The sequence below is a fragment of the Magnolia sinica genome, chromosome 8 (genome assembly GCF_029962835.1).
Source record: "Magnolia sinica isolate HGM2019 chromosome 8, MsV1, whole genome shotgun sequence".
NCBI classification, from domain to species: domain Eukaryota; kingdom Viridiplantae; phylum Streptophyta; class Magnoliopsida; order Magnoliales; family Magnoliaceae; genus Magnolia; species Magnolia sinica.
Window position 1 is genome coordinate 88,627,320 of NC_080580.1, and position 20,189 is coordinate 88,647,508.

The following is a 20,189-nucleotide window of genomic DNA, read 5'->3' on the forward strand; positions in this document are numbered from 1 at the left end:
TCATCGGCAGATCTCGCATCAGGTATTTTATGTAGCAAAACAAGAAAGAAAAAGGTCATGCATTGATTTGTATATCCACTTACTATACCCATACAAGCACATTGTTTTATGCAGCATGATGTATTTACTAGGGTTTGAATGTAATTACTAAAATCAATTTTAATATCTCTAATTAGTATAAATATATATTGTTTGACACAATGGTGGTAATAAGTTCATTGAAATATATACTTTGCCTGAAAATGATGAAAATCCAATTCTCAGATGGGCCACAAGCACAAAATCACATCCGAGTGACTAACCAATGATTTTTAATCATTGATTTGTATAGATAATATTTAGATAACACAAATCATTATCGTATTAAAGTAATTATAGTGATGCAATTGATAATCTTATTTTGGGATATCATCAAAATGCCTAATAGATTAATGGTCTAGTGACACACATGTTACTCATGACTCTTAAAAGAATTTTAGATATACTTAAAGGTTTTTTACCTTGAATTTCAAATCCCCCTATCTAAGGGGATTTGAAACCCATTACTTTTTATGGTGCCAAGTGCTATAAAATCAATTTTAGATATGATGGGATTTGAAACCCCATTACTTTTTTTAGACGGCTTACCTTCTCCGATGCCGGTAGAGTTGTACATGAACTGAGTTAGCTCAATTAGCTCGCTCGACTTGACTCGAAAAAACTTGATTCAACTCAGTTCGAAATTGAGTTCGAGCCAAGTCGAGCTGATTGTTTGAGGTCGAAAAAATTTTCGAACCGAGTTCGAGCTTGCTCGAGCTTGACTCAACTCAGATCGAACCCCAACTCGAATCGAATTCGGATTGAATGTTCACACCCCAAGTATAGGGTTGTGATGTAGTAATAATCTCGGTAAGACCAAGGTCGAATCCACATGGACTGAATCTTGTATGTAATCTAAAAGTAACTCAAACTAAAACTAGAATAAGATAAAATCTAAATCAGATGAATATGAGGGAATAATGGTGAAATAGTAACTAAAACTTAGAAAATTCAAAGGTAGGAAATTAAGGATTCAAAGGATCCACTTGTAGAGATCAGGAAGATCTACGCTTGATTCATGTACTCAACTGGACTTCGAGTCTCATCTTCATCCAATTGGAAAATATATCACTAAGCTCAATCTGAACTTCCTTTGATCTAGTTTTCAAAGAGATGAAAGGTATGAGAATTAGAGTTGATTCCATCACAAAACCATGCCTATGAGACAAGGTAAACAACAGAATTAAACTAATCCACAACCAATTAGAAAGATGTATGAGTATTAGGAAGGATTCCATCATCCAACCATGTCCATGGGGCAATGGTGAACAACAAGGCTTCCTAACATCACAATCAAAATAATGAAAAGGGAATACTTAAAGCCATCGCAAATCTATTGTAATTTCAGTCACAATAAACCATTAAAAACTAGAGGCATCCCAATTAATCAAACTAAAATCAACATCAGGTCAGTCTAACATGAATCAAAGCTGTAGAGTCATTCCTATCACGCCACAAGCTTCACCTCTTAGTCCTAACTAAGGGGTTTAGCCCGACATGAATGGACTAGATCTCTCAAAAATCATAAGAAAATAAACCATTAAATAAAACAAATAAAAAAAACTCTAAAAATTACTCTCTCTCTCTCTCTCTCTCTCTCTCTACGTCCCAGCCTTGGATCCCCCCCCACATTGCTGCTTCCGGAGAAATCCGACCCGTTCATTAGATTTCTGGCGAAACACCAATCAGGAAGGAGTGGTTTTTATCGGGTTTTGGTGCTGTCCACTGTATCAAACCAACTCGCCATTCATCCTGCGTTTTTCGACTATCCTCCTGTATACGTGCGTAACGGGCCTAACGGCCACCTAGACGAGGGTCACGCCCCACCTCTGGAGCGAATGGACGGTCCAGATCATCAACATACATCATGGGTGGGGCCCACGATAAAAAACCGGACGGACGCTGTCCGTTCACTGGTTGTCTCGCGCAGGAAGGATTTGAGTCAGGAGAAATTTACCACTGATTTACCTTCAAAGTCGCGCGGAGGCAAAAGTAATCGGTGGATCTAGAAGTTCTTTCTATCGTTGCCTGAATATTTTAAGATGTCTAAGCAGATCTGACGGTGTAGATATTCAATTTAACATATTTTAACAATAAAAATCATAGACATGAGCTAGTCCCGTACATCTTCATTCCACGTGTTATGTGAAGAGATGGCTTTAAACATGCTCAGGTTGCATGGGCTCCCCATATCATATCATCTTAGGATTCTCAGAGTCGAGCGGATTGGTCCTTAAAAGATTAAATTCATGAGGTGGATATAGGGCATCGCTTCTCTCTCTTGAACTTTTCACAGTGGCAGAGGATACACGGCATTGTCCACATCTCTTTTCTCACTATACTTGTCCTTCCTTCCGCATCAGATGAAGACAGGAGCAACCAATCCAAATGAGAAATGTTTTTTTCACATGTGGCCCTCATTAAAAGAAGATTTCGGATCCATACATGTGTGCCATCTGTAATACTCTATTATCAGGAAATTTTAACCATACAATCCCAGTAATATCTGCACCAACCTCCTGCTAATTATGTCAGGATCATTCCAGTGCATTTTCTGCTTTCCCTTATATTTCCCTAATTTACTTTCAATCTATACATGTGCTTGAAATATTGATGTGGCTATCTAACCATACAATCCATGGAAGTTTGAAAGAAACTAATGAAATGAATTTGTTGAATACTTTTCTTACTGCTTGTTGCTAGTCATTTAAACCAGTTGTTGGATTCAATCTGATGAGTGACCGCAGGGCTAATATTGCCATTGTGAATAGTGCTTTTGTTGTGTGGCTAGTGGTGGATTGCTTGAAATGCTTAAAACGTTCAGGGCTTATTCATAGTTCATGCTCTGTACTGGGGTGATCGTTGGTGTAATATTATTGAAATGTTGGATTGACCTTTTGAGTGGTGCAGATTCCATAACAGCTTATGCTGATTCAGAAATTCTTCGTATCTTCCTGCCCTTTTGAGTGGTGCAGATTCTATATTTGAACCATTTTACCTTCCAAAGCAAGGAAAACATTTTAGATGGCATCAATTGCTCCACAGACTATACCATATTATCTCAGGATTGTTTGAGTTTAGTGGATTATTCCTAAAAGATTAAACCCATGGGGTGGAGATGGGGCATACTTTTCAAACAAAAGGAGATAGGGCATTGGTTCTGTCCCTGGACTTACTTTTCAGATGTAATCGGTTTACATGTTATTCTATATGGCTTTTAAGTGATAATGTAAACTTAACATATTGTGTGTTTAGGTAGCTGGTAAAGTGTTTACAATGAATAAAGTAGATATTCATACAATAAAACTTGGGCAATGAACCTTCCAAAATCTACAAATCATATAAGGATTTGATTTTTTTTAGGGCCCTAAGAAAGCATTAAAGCATACAAACACTAAACGGATTGGATGTCTTCCACCCATCATAGTGGGCCCCAAATGCAATTTAAAAGTTTTTAATGATGGACGCCCCATACTTCCCTCATCTGGTCCATTTAATAATGGACAAGTTTTTTAGAGTCACTGGAGAGCATTAAGGGAAGTACATGATGGGATGATTTGATATATCATATACATATTATGAGTGTATATTAACCATTGTTTTATAACATGTACAATGCAATTTTTACCTGTAAAGAGACTTTACGTGAAATATAAAACATGGTTTTTTTATCATGTATAAGATACCAAAATAGAGACGGCTTATGAAAAAAAAAAAAAAAAATTATTCCCAAAAATAAGCCGAAAACTGGGCCCACCAAAAAATAATAATAATAATAATAATCATCAACGGACGAGAAGTCGCCCTTCTCTGTATATATGGGAGAATCCATGCCATATTTGTCTCCTCACTTTCCCTATCCCGCATTTACAAACTCCATAATGGAGCTCCCACGTATGAGCTTATGGGCAATTTGGTCATTTCTCCTTCTCTCTTCCATTCACCTTCCATGTTTCTTTGGATCTGCCGCTCACTTCTCCAACGAAACTGATCTCCTTGCTTTGCTCAAATTCAAACATCTAATAACAGACGATCCTCTCCATTCTTTGAGCTCATGGAACCTTACTCTCCACTTCTGCCACTGGCAAGGAGTCACATGCGATGGTCCCCGGCATCCTCAAAGGGTCAGGGCCTTGAACCTCACTGACCAAAACTTGGTGGGCTCCTTATCTCCCTTCATAGGGAACCTCACCTTCCTCAGGAGAATCGATCTCAGAGGCAATGGCTTTCACGGGATGATTCCTGAAGAGATTGGCCGGTTGTTCCGCTTGAGGTATCTCAGTCTGGCCAATAACACATTCACTGGAGAAATTCCAGCAAATCTGACCCACTGTTTGAAACTAAAAGTTCTTGGACTTTACGGGAATCAGCTCGCAGGGAGGATTCCGACTGAGCTTGGCTCTCTATCAAAGCTCACCCGCTTAATCCTTGGTCACAACAGTCTTGCAGGAAGCATCCCACCTTCACTTGGAAACCTTTCGTCTCTCACTTACCTTTATCTTTCTTATAACAGTCTGGAGGGCAGCATCCCAGATGACCTTTGTCAATTGGTGAGTTTAGAGTGTCTTAGCATAGGTGGAACTAGACTGTCAGGTACGATTCCGCCTCAGCTCTACAATATCTCCTCTATTGTCACTTTGGACGTGGCATTTAACAGATTGCATGGAAATCTTCCACCTAACATAGGGCTCACTCTTCCTAATCTCCAAGAGCTTTTTGCCGGAGGTAACCAATTCACAGGACCCATACCAGTTTCATTATCCAATGCTTCCGGACTTTCACATATTTCCCTTGATAACAATAGTTTTAGCGGATCTGTGCCTCTGAATTTTGGAAGCCTCAAAGGTCTCACCTGGTTAAATTTGTGGGGCAACGAACTTGGAATTGGAAAAACTCGTGACTTGAGTTTTCTCGATTCTTTGACCAATTGCAGTAGCTTACAACATGTGGACGTGAGCAGAAATCGACTCAGCGGTGCGTTGCCCAACTCCATAGCAAATCTTTCGACCCAACTGACATGGCTATCTTTAGCAAGTAATATGATATTCGGAAGCATCCCATCTGGGATTCAGAATCTTATTGGCTTAAAAGTACTGAGTATGGAGTATAACTTTCTGACAGGTACAATTCCCATTCGTGTTGGGAAGCTTAACAAGTTGGTGTTACTTTCCTTGCGTTCAAATGGATTATCAGGGAAAATTCCACCTTCATTGGGCAACATCACCAGATTGTACCAACTCTATTTAAATGAAAACAAACTATCGGGGAGCATACCTTCAAATCTTGGTAATTGCATAAACCTGAACTTCATACACCTCGACTATAATAACTTTAGCGGTACCTTACCCAAACAACTTTTCAACATTCCCTCTTTGATTGCCTTCTACATTAACGACAACTTTTTTACCGGTTATCTACCACAAGAAGCCAGTTACTTGCAAGCTCTTGGAGCATTGGGTGTTTTCAATAACAAATTGTCAGGCGAAATTCCAAGCTGGCTAGGCAATTGTCTCAGCCTAGAGTATCTCTGGTTGTATGGGAACTTCTTTCAAGGATCAATTCCATCAACATTTAGTACTCTAAAAGGCCTTCGATACTTGGATCTTTCACGCAACAACTTATCTGGGAAGATACCAAGATATCTGGAGAAGTTTGCTCTAGAGTATCTAAATCTATCCTTCAATAATTTTGAGGGTGAATTACCAAAACAAGGGGTCTTTGGAAATGCCAGTCGAGTTTCAGTGCTCGGAAATAGTAAGCTTTGTGGGGGGTATTCATGAATTACAGTTGCCTCCATGCTCCAGCCAAGCTTCCAAGAAACGGGGGATCTCTCTTGCTTCAAAAGTCAAATTCTCAATAATTGGTGTTGTCCTGGGTCTTATTTCATTATCATGTTTCTTTACCATTCTTTATCGGGTAAGAAAGTCAAGAAGGAAACCTTTTGCTGTGCCTTCTCTGGAGGATCCTTTTATGAACGTGTCTTATGCGGAACTCTTTAAAGCAACAAATGAGTTCTCTCCTGCCAATTTGATCGGAACTGGAAGTTTTGGCGCTGTATATAAAGGGATTCTAGATCATGTTGGGACTATGGTAGCGGTGAAAGTCTTCAACCTTCAACGACGAGGAGCTCTGAGGAGCTTCATGGCCGAATGTGAAGCCTTGAGAAACATTAGGCATCGGAATCTTGTTAAGATCTTAACTTGTTGCTCGAGCATTGATTTTAAGGGCAATGATTTTAAAGCTCTAGTTTACGAGTACCTGTTCAATGGAAGTCTAGAGAAGTGGTTGCACAGGGAGGGCCATGACCAGCCGAGAAGGAACTTGAAGTTTACTGAAAGGCTAAACATAGCTATAGATGTGGCTTCTGCACTGGATTATCTACATAATCATTGCCAAACATCAATCATTCATCAAGATTTAAAGCCAAGCAACATTCTTCTTGATGAAGACATGATTGCTCATGTGGGTGATTTCGGGCTAGCCAGGTTCTTATCAGAGGTTGCTCATAGCAGCTCAGTTGGGATGAAGGGATCTATTGGGTACATCGCTCCAGGTAACAATTTCATCTATTTCCTATCATCATCATCATCATCATCATTGTTGTTGTTATTCTCATCATTATTATTAGCCTTAATGCTCAAAAATCAGACTATTTTGTGATTTAGGTAGTCTGTACCAAGAAAAAAAAATCAAAGGAAAAAAAAAAAGAAGAAGCCAAATTACTTGTTTAAATAGAATATTTCCTCCTCCTCCTCCTCCTCCTCCTCTCTCTCTCTCTCTCTCTCTCTCTCTCTCTCTCTCTCTCTCTCTCTCTCTCTCTCAAAATTCTAACCTTTGATATTTTTTATATCTAAACGGTCCTTCTTCTTTTTTTCCACACCCTCAAAATTCTAACCTTTGATATTTTTTGTATCTAAATGGTCTTTTTTTTGCTTTTTCCACACACACTACCACCTGTGCACTCAAACTCATGACCTCAGTGTTGAAACACACTTTGTCTACCAGTGAGCCATGGTCACTTAAATTCTAACATAAGTTGTATAAATTACAGAATATGCAATGGGCGGAAAAGCATCTACACAAGGAGATGTTTATAGCTACGGAATCCTTCTACTGGAGATGATCACTAGAAAGGGGCCAACGGATGACATGTTTAAGGACAATCTAAGCCTTCATCATTTTGCTAAGCTGGCTTTGGCTGAAGGAGTGATGGAGATTGTTGATCCACAACTGATCTTAGAAGAAGCTGAAGTTATTCAAGGCAATGAAAATCAAATCAATACAAGAAATAGAATGCATGATTGCTTGATTTCAATGGTCAAAATCGGTGTGTTGTGCTCTGCAGAATCTCCAAGAAAACGAATGCAAATGAGAGATGTTGTTGCTGAAATGCACACAATCAAGGACTTGTGTCTCGGGGTCATGATTCACCAAGACAAACAAGTTAGGTTGCAAATATTAGATGAAGGTTTGTCTTACCTCAGGCATTACTAAGTTATTGTTAGTAGTTGTTTTGAGAAAGATTTCCAAATGATATGAGTTTGTTGAATCCTTCCCTAAACAAGCTCTAGATATATTATTTAGACTTAGGTTAAGAGTGTATTTGTATTGATATTAAATATATGAGAAGATTTTTTTATTTATTTTTCAATCTTATGCTAGGCAAAAGGAGATTGTATCATGAATTTAATAAAACTTTACAATGTTAAGAAATTAGTCTAGCATTTGGACTACCAACTTGATATAAGTTTGATGAGGTATTCGTCCAATGAATTCTACCATGGATTTGGCGCCAAAAAAAAAAAAAAAAGATGAAAGGAAAAAAATGAATGAACTTGTATGATCCAATGGTTCATCTAATTGATCTAAGTAATTCTTTCGCCTGACGAATGTGAATCATTGCTATGTTTTCAAATGTATGTTGATGTACAACTAACAAGATGGTTAGAATTATCAGACCATAGTAATCTCTGATGTAATGGATGGTACAATTAAAACTATGAATACCAACAGGGATGGGATAGGCAGGAATAAAAATGTGCTAAGCCGAAACAGGGATGGATAAAACTAAATGTTAATGGATCCTCCTTTGGAAATCCTGATGGGGATGGAGGGGGTAGAATCTTTAGAGATCACATGGATTAAGTTATCTTTGCCTTTCATAACTTCTATGACAGGGTCACTAATAATGTGGTTGAAACACATGCAGCCTTTGACGGCATTAATTAGTATTGCATTGACCTGGGGCTAAGGAATGTTATTGTGTTATCAGATTCCATTTTTTTTAATGCCATTTCTAATCCCCTTCCACCAGCCCCATGGAAGATTTGGTATCAGGTGGGGGATATTTCCCATTTGAAAATTGTTATAAATTTTAGGAAATCCGGCACTTTTAGATAAGGAAATTCAGTGGCAGATGGTTTAGGAATACTTGCGAGCAAGCCTAATCATTTGTTCCATAGTTGGGGTGAGCTCCTGCGTGAGATTTAGGGCTTTCTCACTATGGACAATGCAGGTATGAGATGCTTAGTAGGCCTTTCAATGAGCTGGGCCTGGTTGGCATTGGCCTAAAATTTGAACTGTTTCGAGTCTGGCCATTTCAAAATTTTTATTTTGGTAGGCCAAAGCCCAACCCATTGATAGCCCTGATTATTTGTATCATGTCTTCTTTTTCCTTTTTTAACCTTGAGCCCCTCAAACAAAAACAAAAACGAAAACAAAACAAAAAACAAAGGGCGGTAGGTCCATGCTATTCATTTCATCATGATTGGAATCAGTTGAGTTGGAAGTTTAAGTTGTAAAAGTTACATACAACATTAAGTTTAACTAGCCAGAGATGTATGGATTGATTATGGTAGCTCCATGCCTTTGTCAAAGGATTGGCTAGGGGATTCTGTACGCAGTTTATATGATAGCTGAGGTTGGATCTTTTTGGTTATCTCTGCCTCTATTTATTTTTTCAGTACAAAGAAGAAAAACCACATGGTTGTATTCTTCATGCATTGATGTCCAATTTTCTGCATTGATGTACTTTGGTCTTCTTGCTTACTTGTATCTATCTTTTAATTTGAAAATAATGTTGATGGAAAAAAAAAAAAAAGGTTGGATCTTTTTGTTGTGCTTGCCTGAAAAAAGGTAAAAAGAAAAAAAGAAAAAAGAACAACAGAGAGAGTTGGTTTCTTCAGGATCGGAACAAGTTGAGTTGGAAGTTTGAGTTGTAAAAGTTACATTAAAGATTAAATTTATCTTGCCAAAGATGTATGGATTATCATATGAATGGATGGATTCTCTTGGTAGCACATGTACAACAATATTAGATTATAGCATTGTGATACACATTCATAAAAACAGAGCCATCCATCTGCTGAGACCCATTTCAAACAAGCACAAGGCTAACATCATGCTTCCATGTTGAATTGGTAAACCCATGTACATTCATCAGCTACATGATACCTTGAATATCAAACATTACTCATATAGCTTCTAAGTTTCCAAATTTTCTCATACTTGTGGCTCAATTAATTAATGGAACTTCTTCTTGTCTTCGTCTGCTATTTTAATAGTGGGTCCAACCTGTTGAATGGCACACGTTCATGCACTCCACATACTACGGAGGCATGTTCTCTAAGTGGGCTCTAGCTGGTAAATTGCCTTTTCCTAACCTTTCTGGTAATCAGGCAGGCCACTCGTGCAAGTTGAATGTGGGCCACTGATAAATCCTCTAATAGTCCTTTTTTTTTTCTAATTAGAATGAGTATTGCAAATGTTTAAATAAGGCAATCAAAAATCCTAAGCCATAGCACATTCCTAGACGTAAGTGAGAGTATATTCCTATAGCTACACTGAGAGTAAGATTCCAATAGTTACTGAAGTAACTAAAAATAACATTAATAATAAGAATGGGAAATGGGTACCCACTATCTGGTCAAAGTTCATAGCACATGGATTGATGTTAGAAATTCCTAACTTTAGGAAAAACAGAAATGCTGATTACTTGTTTAAATGGATTGATGTTAGAAATTCCTAACTTTAGGAAAAACAGAAATGCTGATTACTTGTTTAAATGGATTCAACCTCTATTTTTATTTGTATATAAGTGGTTGCCTACATTCTTGTGAGAGATATAAATTACCGAGTAAGCAAATTGACCGTGAAATGCATGGAAATGACCGTGAATCTGAACGTAATCGGCGGAAATGACCATGAAATGCATGAAAATGACCGTGAAGTGAAGCAAATTGACCGTGAAATGCATGGAAATGACCGTGAAGTAAAGAGAATTGACTGTGAAGTGCATGGAAATGATCGTGAATCTAAACGGAATCGCCGAAATTGACTGTGAAATGCATGGAAATGACCGTGAAGTGAAGCGAATTGACCGTGAAATGCATGGAAATGACCATGAAGTGAAGGGAATTGACCATGAAATGCATGGAAATGACCGTGAAATGAAACGGAATGGCCGAGATTGACCGTGAAATGCATGGAAATGACCGTGAAGTGAAGCGAATTAACCATGAAATGCATGGAAATGACCGTGAAGTGAAGTGACTTGACTGTGAAATGCATGGAAATGACCATGAAATGAAACGAAATTGCCGAAAATGACCATGAAATGCATGGAAATGACCGTGAAGTGAAGCGAATTGACCATGAAATGCATGGAAATGACCGTGAAGTGAAGGGAATTGACCATGAAATGCATGGAAATGACCGTGAATCAACACGGAATCGTCGGGAATGACCATGAAATGCATGGAAATGACCATGAAGTGAAGCGAATTGACCGTGAAATGCATGGAAATGACCGTGAAGTGAAGGGAATTGATCGTGAAATGCATGGAAATGACCGTGAAGTGAAGGAAATTGACCATGAAATGCATGGAATTGACCTGAAGTGAAGGGGAATCACCGTAATTGACTGTGAAATGTATGGAATTGACCGTGAAGTGAAGGGAATTAACCATGAAATGATTGGAATTGACCGTGAAGTGAAGGCGATTGGCCGTGAAATGCATAGAATTGATCGTGAAGTGAAGGGGAATCACCGACCGTGAAATGCATGTAATTGGCCGTGAAGTGAAGGGAATTGTGAGATAGGCGTTTCTTGGACCGTGAAGTAAAGGGAATCGACCGTGAAATGCATGGAATTGGACCGTGAAGTGAAGGAGAATCGCGAATTGACCATGAAATGCATGAAATTGGCCATGAAATGAAGCAATTGGACCGTGAAATGCATGGAATTGACCATGAAGTGAAGGTAATTGACCGTGAAATGCATGGAATTGACTATGAAGTGAAGTGAATTGACCATGAAATGCATGGAATTGATCACGAAGTAAATGAAATGAATGAAATTGAACACGAACTGATTGAAATTGACCGCAAAGTGAATGAAATGGATTTTCGACCATCGACCTGATGGAATCTTGGAAAATAACTAGGTTAGTTGGCTAAAGTAGCTTCTCCTACCCCAAAATCATATAGGGTACATCAAGTAACTAATTTTGGTTTAGAAGATATTCTTGTTAAATGAATAAAGAAAGAAATGAAAAGGAGAGAAAAAAATTTTATATGCTTATATATACATATTTATATAAATATGGGTTAGAGAAAATTGTAGGTAGAATAAAGTTCTCCATGTAAAAAATAAATAAATATAATGCATAGACTGTCGTCACAACAATCCGTCTATGGCTACGGTTATAATCTGTAGCCATAGGGGCCGCCAGATGGGCATGGCCCCGCCAGACAGGCCAGCAACTGGTGTGGGGACAACTAGATCTATAACTACGGTTATAATCCGTAGCCATAGTACCATTCTACTTTGAACGTCTACCGTTGAAACCCTTTTAGGGGTCACAGAAGTTTTGGATCATTATGAAATTTGTTTTTCCTGTTCATCCAGGTCTTTGTGACCTTATGAATAGATTGGATGGAAAATAAATGTTATGGTGGGCCCTACAAAAGTTTCAACGGTGAAAATCAATTTTTTACTGCTCTTTGTGGTGTGGTTCGATTGAGCCTTGGATATGATTTATTTTTGGGCACATGTTCTAAAATAATCTCAATAAATGGATGAACATATCATTTTGGGGCTATTTAACTTTGATCTCTTTTGAACCATTCGTATAACTCGGAATTCGAGGAGCGTCAGCGCTCGTCTTTGAGAACCAGCCGATCCGCTTGAAGGAAAAAGCAGGGGCATTTTCGATCTTTGGGAAGGCATCTATACAGCTGGGGCTTCTTCTGGTAAGGTAAAATGAGGTGGGCTTCAACGGGTAAATGGGCCATAAATGGGTCGTACAATGGTAAATTTCTCTTTTAGTTGGTGCGCTGACCGACTTTATGGAATTTGGTGCACAGCTGGTCCACATGTAACTCTCACTCAAGTAAAGTGGGTCCTAACTTGATGTATATATGAAATTCGCTCGTCCATCCATTTTGTCATCTTATTTAAGGTGAGACCAAAATTGAAGCATATCTAGATCTCGGGTGGGCCCTAGATTAGAGTTTTATGGGATGATCTATCCGTTAGACCACTTCCACAAGGATTCAATAGCTGAAATTTGATGTGTACGATTAATTTAGGGTCATCGGGCCAGATATACATACAAAATTTGAATGGATGGTGAGAACCTGTGATCTTGCATTCTGACGACTTTCGTGCCTCTTTAACGTGAATGACTTGATTTTCTCATATCTCGGGCATGTAAATCCATCAATCTCGGTCCCCTGAGTCCATCCCTTGCCTTAGTGACTTCAAAGCATCAAATCCAGGCTTTTAGTACCATTTTTCATCCAGGCTCCTAAATTCACCATGCATCACAAACACGATTACAATAGGCCGTTAAACAAGATCATGTTCGTAAAATCAAGTAATAATTGGGGTCTAATATATAATATTTGACCCTCAACATTGAACGATTCGGTGACTCGGTTACTTTGATATTGATGTTTCTCACCAAGTGTTTCATGAAATAACTCAATAAAGTGTTGGCTAGTGGCAAGGAAGGTATGTATATGAAACAAATACCTTTTTTCCTTTATTTTGATATTGCTTATAAGGTGTTTGATAAAATAACCTCGTAAAATCGTTGCTGGTGTTTTACATTTAGTAAGAATTTGAAGGTGCGATCCATGTGTTTGTGAAAATGCGCATATAAACTCAGATCAATCTTGGCTTGAACTCGTCCTGAGCTTTGTTTCGCTGCGATCAAACAAAACCTAGCCTCGCTATTTAGTCAAGCTTGAGGACCAAGCCGAGCCGAGTTCGAATTGGGTCGGCTAGTGGCCGAGCCGAGTCAGCTGTGCTAAGCTCAACTCGGTTCGACTCTTGTACACCTCTAAATCGGTGATAGAGGTCGCCATGAGCTCTAACGATATTCTCTCTTTTGCAATGGTAAAAGAAGATAGGTATCGTGACATTTATTATATATTAGAGTCGGTTGCTCCACCATCTTCTTACCATCGACATCTCGACCGGGATTTCCTACGAAAGGAAGTTCCTATAAGTGCTATGTTGTAAATCTAGCACCTGTATTATTAAATTTCGTAGTGACAAACCACTTTGGATTGATGAACCTGTGCAAAGATGGAAAGTTCAACTTCAAGTGATGGTAGATGGAAAGTTCACCTTCAAGTGATAGATGGAAAGTTCACCTTCATATAAAGATGAGCTACAAGTCATGAAGATTGCTCTATCTACATCAACTTCAAGTGCTTCATCAACTTCAAGTACAACATCAACATCAAATGTTACTTCAACTTCAAGTGCAAGTTCTACTTCAAGTCAAAGTGCATGTTCAACTAAAAGTACTAGTTCAAGTTCAAAGTTCAAGTACTAGACCAAGTGCAAGTGCTACTTCAAGAGTTCAAGTCCAAGTGCATTACATGATCAAGTATACAAGTTCAAGTTTCAAGTATACAAGATCAAGTTTCAAGTACTTCAAGTATACTATCTACTGAAGTGACCAAAGTTACAAGTTCAATGTTCACATTTAAGGTATTCGTGACCCTAACGAGACCTTAGGCTTAGGTCATTCATATTGCATATTGAATTTGGGTCATTGTACTTATTGTAGGCTTTGCTTCGACTAGTCCTAGTTATTGTTCAACTAGTCCAGGCACTGGCTCGACTAGTCCAGGGTTTTTCTCGACCAGTCCGGATATTAACTCAAAATTTGGATAATTTTGGTAGGTCCTCGACCAGTCAAGCACCCTACACAACCAGTCGTGGAGACTGGCTCGACCAGTTGAGCAAGGCTCGAATTAAACTCCAGCAAGCATTTTGAGCCCCACTTGACCAATCGAGAGTTTGTTTTATCTGATCGTGCCAGAATTTTTAAAATTTGGTTGCTCTTAAGACCAGTCGAGGCTGACCTTAGACCAATCGAAGGAACCGTTTTTCAGCCTATAAATAGAAGTATTTCCTCAACTTTTTTCATTCATTCAAAGTAAAATTAAGCCACCACTTTGAGAGAAAGATCCCTGTGATCGTGAAGCTATTGTCCGGTAAATTAAAATTCTTTGTTATAACTTTTTTATTTCTGATTTCTTGATCTCTCTTAGCATAAATCTGATTTTATAAAGGTGTTCTTCTCTACCCATTTTGAGATCAAAGAAATTGAATCAAAGTAGCCAAAGGTTGAATTAATTTAAAATTCATTTAGATCTAGAACCCTTCTATACGTGTGATTGAACATTGGACATCTTCATCTTCAAAGAAGCGGTTCTACCGGGCTACATCGAAGAAGAATCTTCAGATAAATATTTTCATTTACAGCTTTTAGTTTGTGAGATTGCCAAAAAATCTCTACTGTGGTTTTGACTGATATAAGCCAGAAAATCTCAGCGTGGAGTTTTTAACCGTGATAGCCTATTGAAAAGACAATTGTAAAGGTTTTAAGGTGAACCTTGGAAAACCTTCTTTCTTAGTGAAAGCCAATATCACGTGGGTTGTGATTATTGGGAGTGGAGTAGGTGTGGCTGTTTGAGAACAATTGGTGTACACACCGAACCACTATAATTCTTAGTGTTTGGTGGATGATGATGTATGTGATGTATGTGTGGTGAATGCCTTTATTTATTTCATGTACATGTGGGGAATGTTGTAATAGCTAGACTTGTTTATATTGCTTCTTGTTCTAGTTTGAGTTTTTGATCCTTACAAAGTTCAAGAAATTAGGTTGTCCTACCATAAACCTTGGTTTTTGGTGTAAGGTTATCCTTTGAACCTAGTTTGAATCAACCTCTCAATACTATTGCAATTGAGTTTATTATTTGATTTAGCCATTTGCGTTTATATTCCGCATTTATTTTTTATTTGGCATAGTCCTATTCACCCCTCCCCCTCCTCTAGGACTGAGAGCTCACCCTTTTCGGTTCTGTCTTTGGGAATTTAGGTGGGGCCCACCATGATCTTTGTGCATGAGAAATCCACCCCGTCCATACGTTTTATGAGCTCATTTTAAGACATAAGACCAAAAATGAGTCGTATCCAATACTCGAGTGGGCCTAAAACATGAGGATTGAACGTCCACATTGAAATATTCGTAGGGCCACATAAGTTTTGAATCGGGATAATATTTGTGTTTTTATCTCAGTAGAAATGAAGTTATTAATGGTATGGATGGCATGTAAACATCGTTGTCGATCAAGAAATTTTCAACGGTTGGAATTTCCCAAACCACATTTTTCTTTGGTATGACCCACTTAAACCTTGGATCCTGCTCACTTTTGGTCTCGAGTCCTAAAATAAGCCCATAAAACGGATGGACGGGGTGTAATCACTTTTGGTCTCAAGTACTAAAATGGGAACACCCTAATCCATAGCTAAAGTGGTAGACCGAGTCAAGATACATCGTTTCAACACCGAGGTCATGGTATCGATTCCTAGTGGGGGTGGCTAACATGGAGTGTGTGCGCTGACATGGGTGTGTTTTATATATGTATAACGAAAGAAAATAAAAAATAAAAATAAAGTACTAAATAAATAAATAAAATGGATGGACGGGTGAATTTATCACAAACATCACATTTTGCCTCACCTAGGTTTCCGTAAGGCTTTCATAGTAAATCCATAGAGAAAATTATCACTGTGGACCCCACCTTTTATCCAGCTTCTTTTACGAAGAATCCAAACCTCAACTTTCCAACTTAGACTTTGCGCTCAAGAACAGAGCATTTGAGGACGAAAATACCCCTATTCCTCACTGCCATTGCTTTCACTCTCTTTAACGGATAACCCACGTGCGCATATTCAAAACACATGCCTTTCTCACTCCATTTCAACAAAAAACACTCATAAGTACATTTTTCTTCCCATTTTCCTTACTAAAATCTTTGTTTATCATCTACATATTATTATTCTACATTTGTCATTTTCCATCTTGGTTAGGATTACGTGAAATCCTCCAAACTAGTTGCAGCTGCAATCTTTGACAATGTTCAAAATATTCCCTCACCCCAAAGCCCCCTTCCTCAACTTGCATTTGACCGGTACTATAGTTGTTTAAGGTACAGATCTTTAAAAAAAAAAAAGACTAGTGGGGTTTATAGTTACTTCCTTTTGTAGTATTAAATGACAATGTAATGACAATTCACTAACTACTTGTGAAAATTTAGCTAGTAATTCATCGAGGGTGCTTGGTCAAACTTAGTCATTGCACGGTTGAATTTGAAGAAGAACTCAAGGAAATTGAGACGAGCCCAAGTCGATGACAATTGATCGACTACTCGTTCAATTTCATGTGAAGTTCGGTCAATTCTATGTTAGGATTGGTGAATTTTATGTCAGGCTCATACAATTTCATTTGTTAGGCTTAGTCAATTTTATGCGTTAATCGTTCAAATTCATATGAAACTCGCTCAATTCCATTTGAAGCTCACTCAATTTCATGCTAGGATCGCTTAATTTAATGTTTGCCCAGCTCAATTTCATGCTAGGCTCGCTCAATTTCACGCTAGGCTCACTCTATTTTTAGTTTGCCCGCTCAATTTCATGTTTGCCCCACTCAATTTCAGTTTGCCCTGTTGAATTTCAGTTTACCCTGCTGAATTTCATGTTTTCCCGGCTCAATTTCTAGCTTGCCCCGCTCAATTTCATGTTTGGCCCACTCAAATTTCGGTTTGCCCCACTCAATTTAATGTTTGCCTTGATAAATTTCATGCTACGTTCGCTCAATTTAATGTTTGGCCAGCTCAATTTCATGCTAGGCTCGCTCAATTTAATGTTTACCCAGCTCAATTTCTTACTAGGTTAGCTCAATTTAATGTTTGCTCAGCTCAATTTCATGCTAGGCTCGCTCCATTTAATGTTTGCCCAGCTCAATTTTGATGTTATGCTTGCTCAATTTTTGGTTGGCCCCGCTCAATTTTCGGTTGGCCCACTCAATTTTCTAGTTTGCCCCACTCAATTTAATGTTTGCCTCGCTGAATTTTCATGCGTCCCTTGCTCAATTTCTAGTTTGCCCTGCTAAATTTTCATGATTCCCTCATTCAATTTCGAGTTTGCCTCGCTCAATTTTTATGCTTGCCTCGCTCAATGTCATGATAGATAGCCTTGCTTAATTTAATAAAATACCACATGAAATCATTCGTACCTTTGAAGGCCTAATCCATATAAGCTCTGGTTATTTATTTGAAACTTTAACGCGTTGCTTACTCTTTATTTCCTTAAGCTTTGTATCATCCTCATCTATAATGGAAAGTGAGTTCTTAGTCCTGTATTATTTAATTGAGTTTTGTCTTATGGCAAGCTTCCATTGTTTAACGATTCATTGATAATTTGTCATTGTATTGGTTTTCAGATAATGGCTATGAGAATCATCTGCTATTATGGCGGGGAGTTAGAATGTGAAAACAAGCGATGGACGTACACGAGTGGAAGTTTGAAAACTATTATGCTACATGTCAAGACTACGTACGAGGAGCTTCTATCCAGAATGTATAGGAATATTAAGAGTAGACCAACAGATTGTAATATTAGGATGAAAGTATTGTATCTTTGCTCTAATGAATTAATCCCTCCAACCGAAATCGAAGATGACAATGATGTAAGAGAGTTCCTGGGAACACAGTTGGAGCATTCGAAAAAATTCATCCCTTTAGTCATCAAGACAATGCAACACATTAATAGAACAACACACGTGGACAGTGTGGCTGAGGAGCATGGTGTGGAATTTGAATATAAGCCATGTCTATTACAAGTGGGAGGAAAAAAACGATCAATTGCCTGAGCCACCTCAAACATTAAACTTTGTGAGTAGCCAAGTCAGTGGTGCACGTGACCTTGACCTTATTTATGATTACATGGCATTGCCTTTAGCAACAACAACAGATCTACCGTCATCATCCACCACTCAAAGATACATCAAACGTGTAAGCCACATTCTACTTCTAAAACTTCCCGAAACATCAAACTTCATCACTCATCGAGTTCCCGTTTCGTTCGATGATGTGACATTTACCAATGCAGAAATGCTGGAATATACGGATTCGTTAAGTGAATAGGTGGAGATAGTTGTAGGGCAAACGTTTAAGGAAAAAAGTTGGTGCCAGTATGTGTTGAGCCAATTTGCAATTCGCAATAACTTCCAGTATAGGGTATTGTACTTAAATTCTACGAGATTCACCATGGTGTACTTCGAAGATACATGTGAATGGAGGGTTGATGCATCTTGGGTGAATGATGCGAGGATGTTCAAGATACGGACTTATACGTCTAAACACACGTGCGATATGTCATGGATGAAGGGCGATCATCGGTAAGCAAGCAGTAAGTTAGCATGTGATCTGGTTGTTAGCCGCATTGAGCAACGCGTAAGGTTGATGCCATGTGATATTATCTTCACTATGCAAGAGAAATATAATATTTTTATCAGTTATAAGAAGGCATGGAAAACTAAGGAGCTTTTAATAAATCGTGTGATGGGGTCGTATGAGGACTTTTATAATCAACTCTCATTGTATTTGCATGAGTTGAGGAGGGCCAACCCGGGGATGGTGACTGTCGCGGTTGTTAACCAAGAGTTTAAAAGGTTCGAGAGGTGTTTTGTAATACTCGGACAATATGTTTGAAGTTTTTAAAATTCTATGCAGAGGGTATTGGCCATCGACGGGACACACTTAAAAGGAAAATACAAGGGTGTGCTATTCATTGCCACTACTTTTGATGAGGATAATCATATTTTTCCAATTGCATTTGGCATAAGAGAATTAGAGAACAACAACAGCTGGAATTGGTTCCTTACCTACCTCAACCATACGTTAGGGTCTCTTCAGAATCTTGTGATTATATCTGACCGACATAAAGGTTTATTGAAAGAGGTTCCCCAAGTCTTCCCACATGCAATCCATGGCTATTGCGCGTACCATATCTATAGAAACTTGGTGGACACTTTTAAAAACAAGTGTTGGAGATGTACTACTGGCAGGCTGTGAAAAAATGCAGGAAGGCTGAATTCGATAAGTTAATGCATGATATCGAAATGGCCAACCCCCCAGTTTATGTATGGCTGAGAGAAATCGGGTACGAGAGATGGGCATCTTCGCACTTTTTAGAAAAAAGATTCAACTTGGTCACCACAAACATATCTGAGTGTGTTAATGCTTTCTTCAAAGAAGCACACGAATACCCCATTACTAAATTGATAGAGGCGGTAAGATTTAAGATACAGGAATTGTTTTACAAGAGAAGAGAATCTGCAGCATCATTTGTAGGTCCGTTGACACCATGGGCGGAGGAACAGTTAAAGGATCTTATGCAGAAGGTGCGAGATGTTCGTTGTGCCACAATTTCTCGAGATGAGTATTCTTTTGTGGGAGATTATAATGATACAGTCAAGCTCAGTGAGTTTACGTGCACATGTTGTGAGTTTGACGTGAAGGCGTACCCTTGTATGCATGTCCTGTCAGTATGTATACACTATAATCTTCCTCATTCTACATGGTGCAAAATTACCTAATCACATATAGTGAATCGGTGTACCCAGTACGTGACAAGAGCGAATGAAAAATTTCAGCGGCCTTCGAGGAGTATTATGTGCAGATTAAACTCCCGAGACAGGAGGTCAATTGGAAGACCAAAATAGCTAAGAATTCTCTCGCGT

General features: G+C 38.6%; 2 protein-coding genes across 2 annotated transcripts; both read left to right on the forward strand.

Annotated features, from left to right (window-relative positions):
• Nucleotides 1-3,959: 3,959 nt before the first annotated feature.
• On the forward strand, nucleotides 3,960-5,653 carry LOC131254369 (LRR receptor-like serine/threonine-protein kinase EFR). Its single transcript, XM_058255359.1, has 2 exons — nucleotides 3,960-5,308; nucleotides 5,560-5,653. Exons 1-2 carry the CDS (start codon nucleotides 3,960-3,962, stop codon nucleotides 5,651-5,653), a joined length of 1,443 nt encoding a protein of 480 aa, XP_058111342.1.
• Nucleotides 5,654-5,681: 28 nt separating this feature from the next.
• Nucleotides 5,682-7,825, forward strand: LOC131253622 (probable LRR receptor-like serine/threonine-protein kinase At3g47570). The gene is made up of 2 exons (XM_058254692.1): nucleotides 5,682-6,631; nucleotides 7,130-7,825. Exons 1-2 carry the CDS (start codon nucleotides 5,803-5,805, stop codon nucleotides 7,570-7,572), a joined length of 1,272 nt encoding a protein of 423 aa, XP_058110675.1. The 5' UTR covers nucleotides 5,682-5,802; the 3' UTR covers nucleotides 7,573-7,825.
• Nucleotides 7,826-20,189: the final 12,364 nt, after the last annotated feature.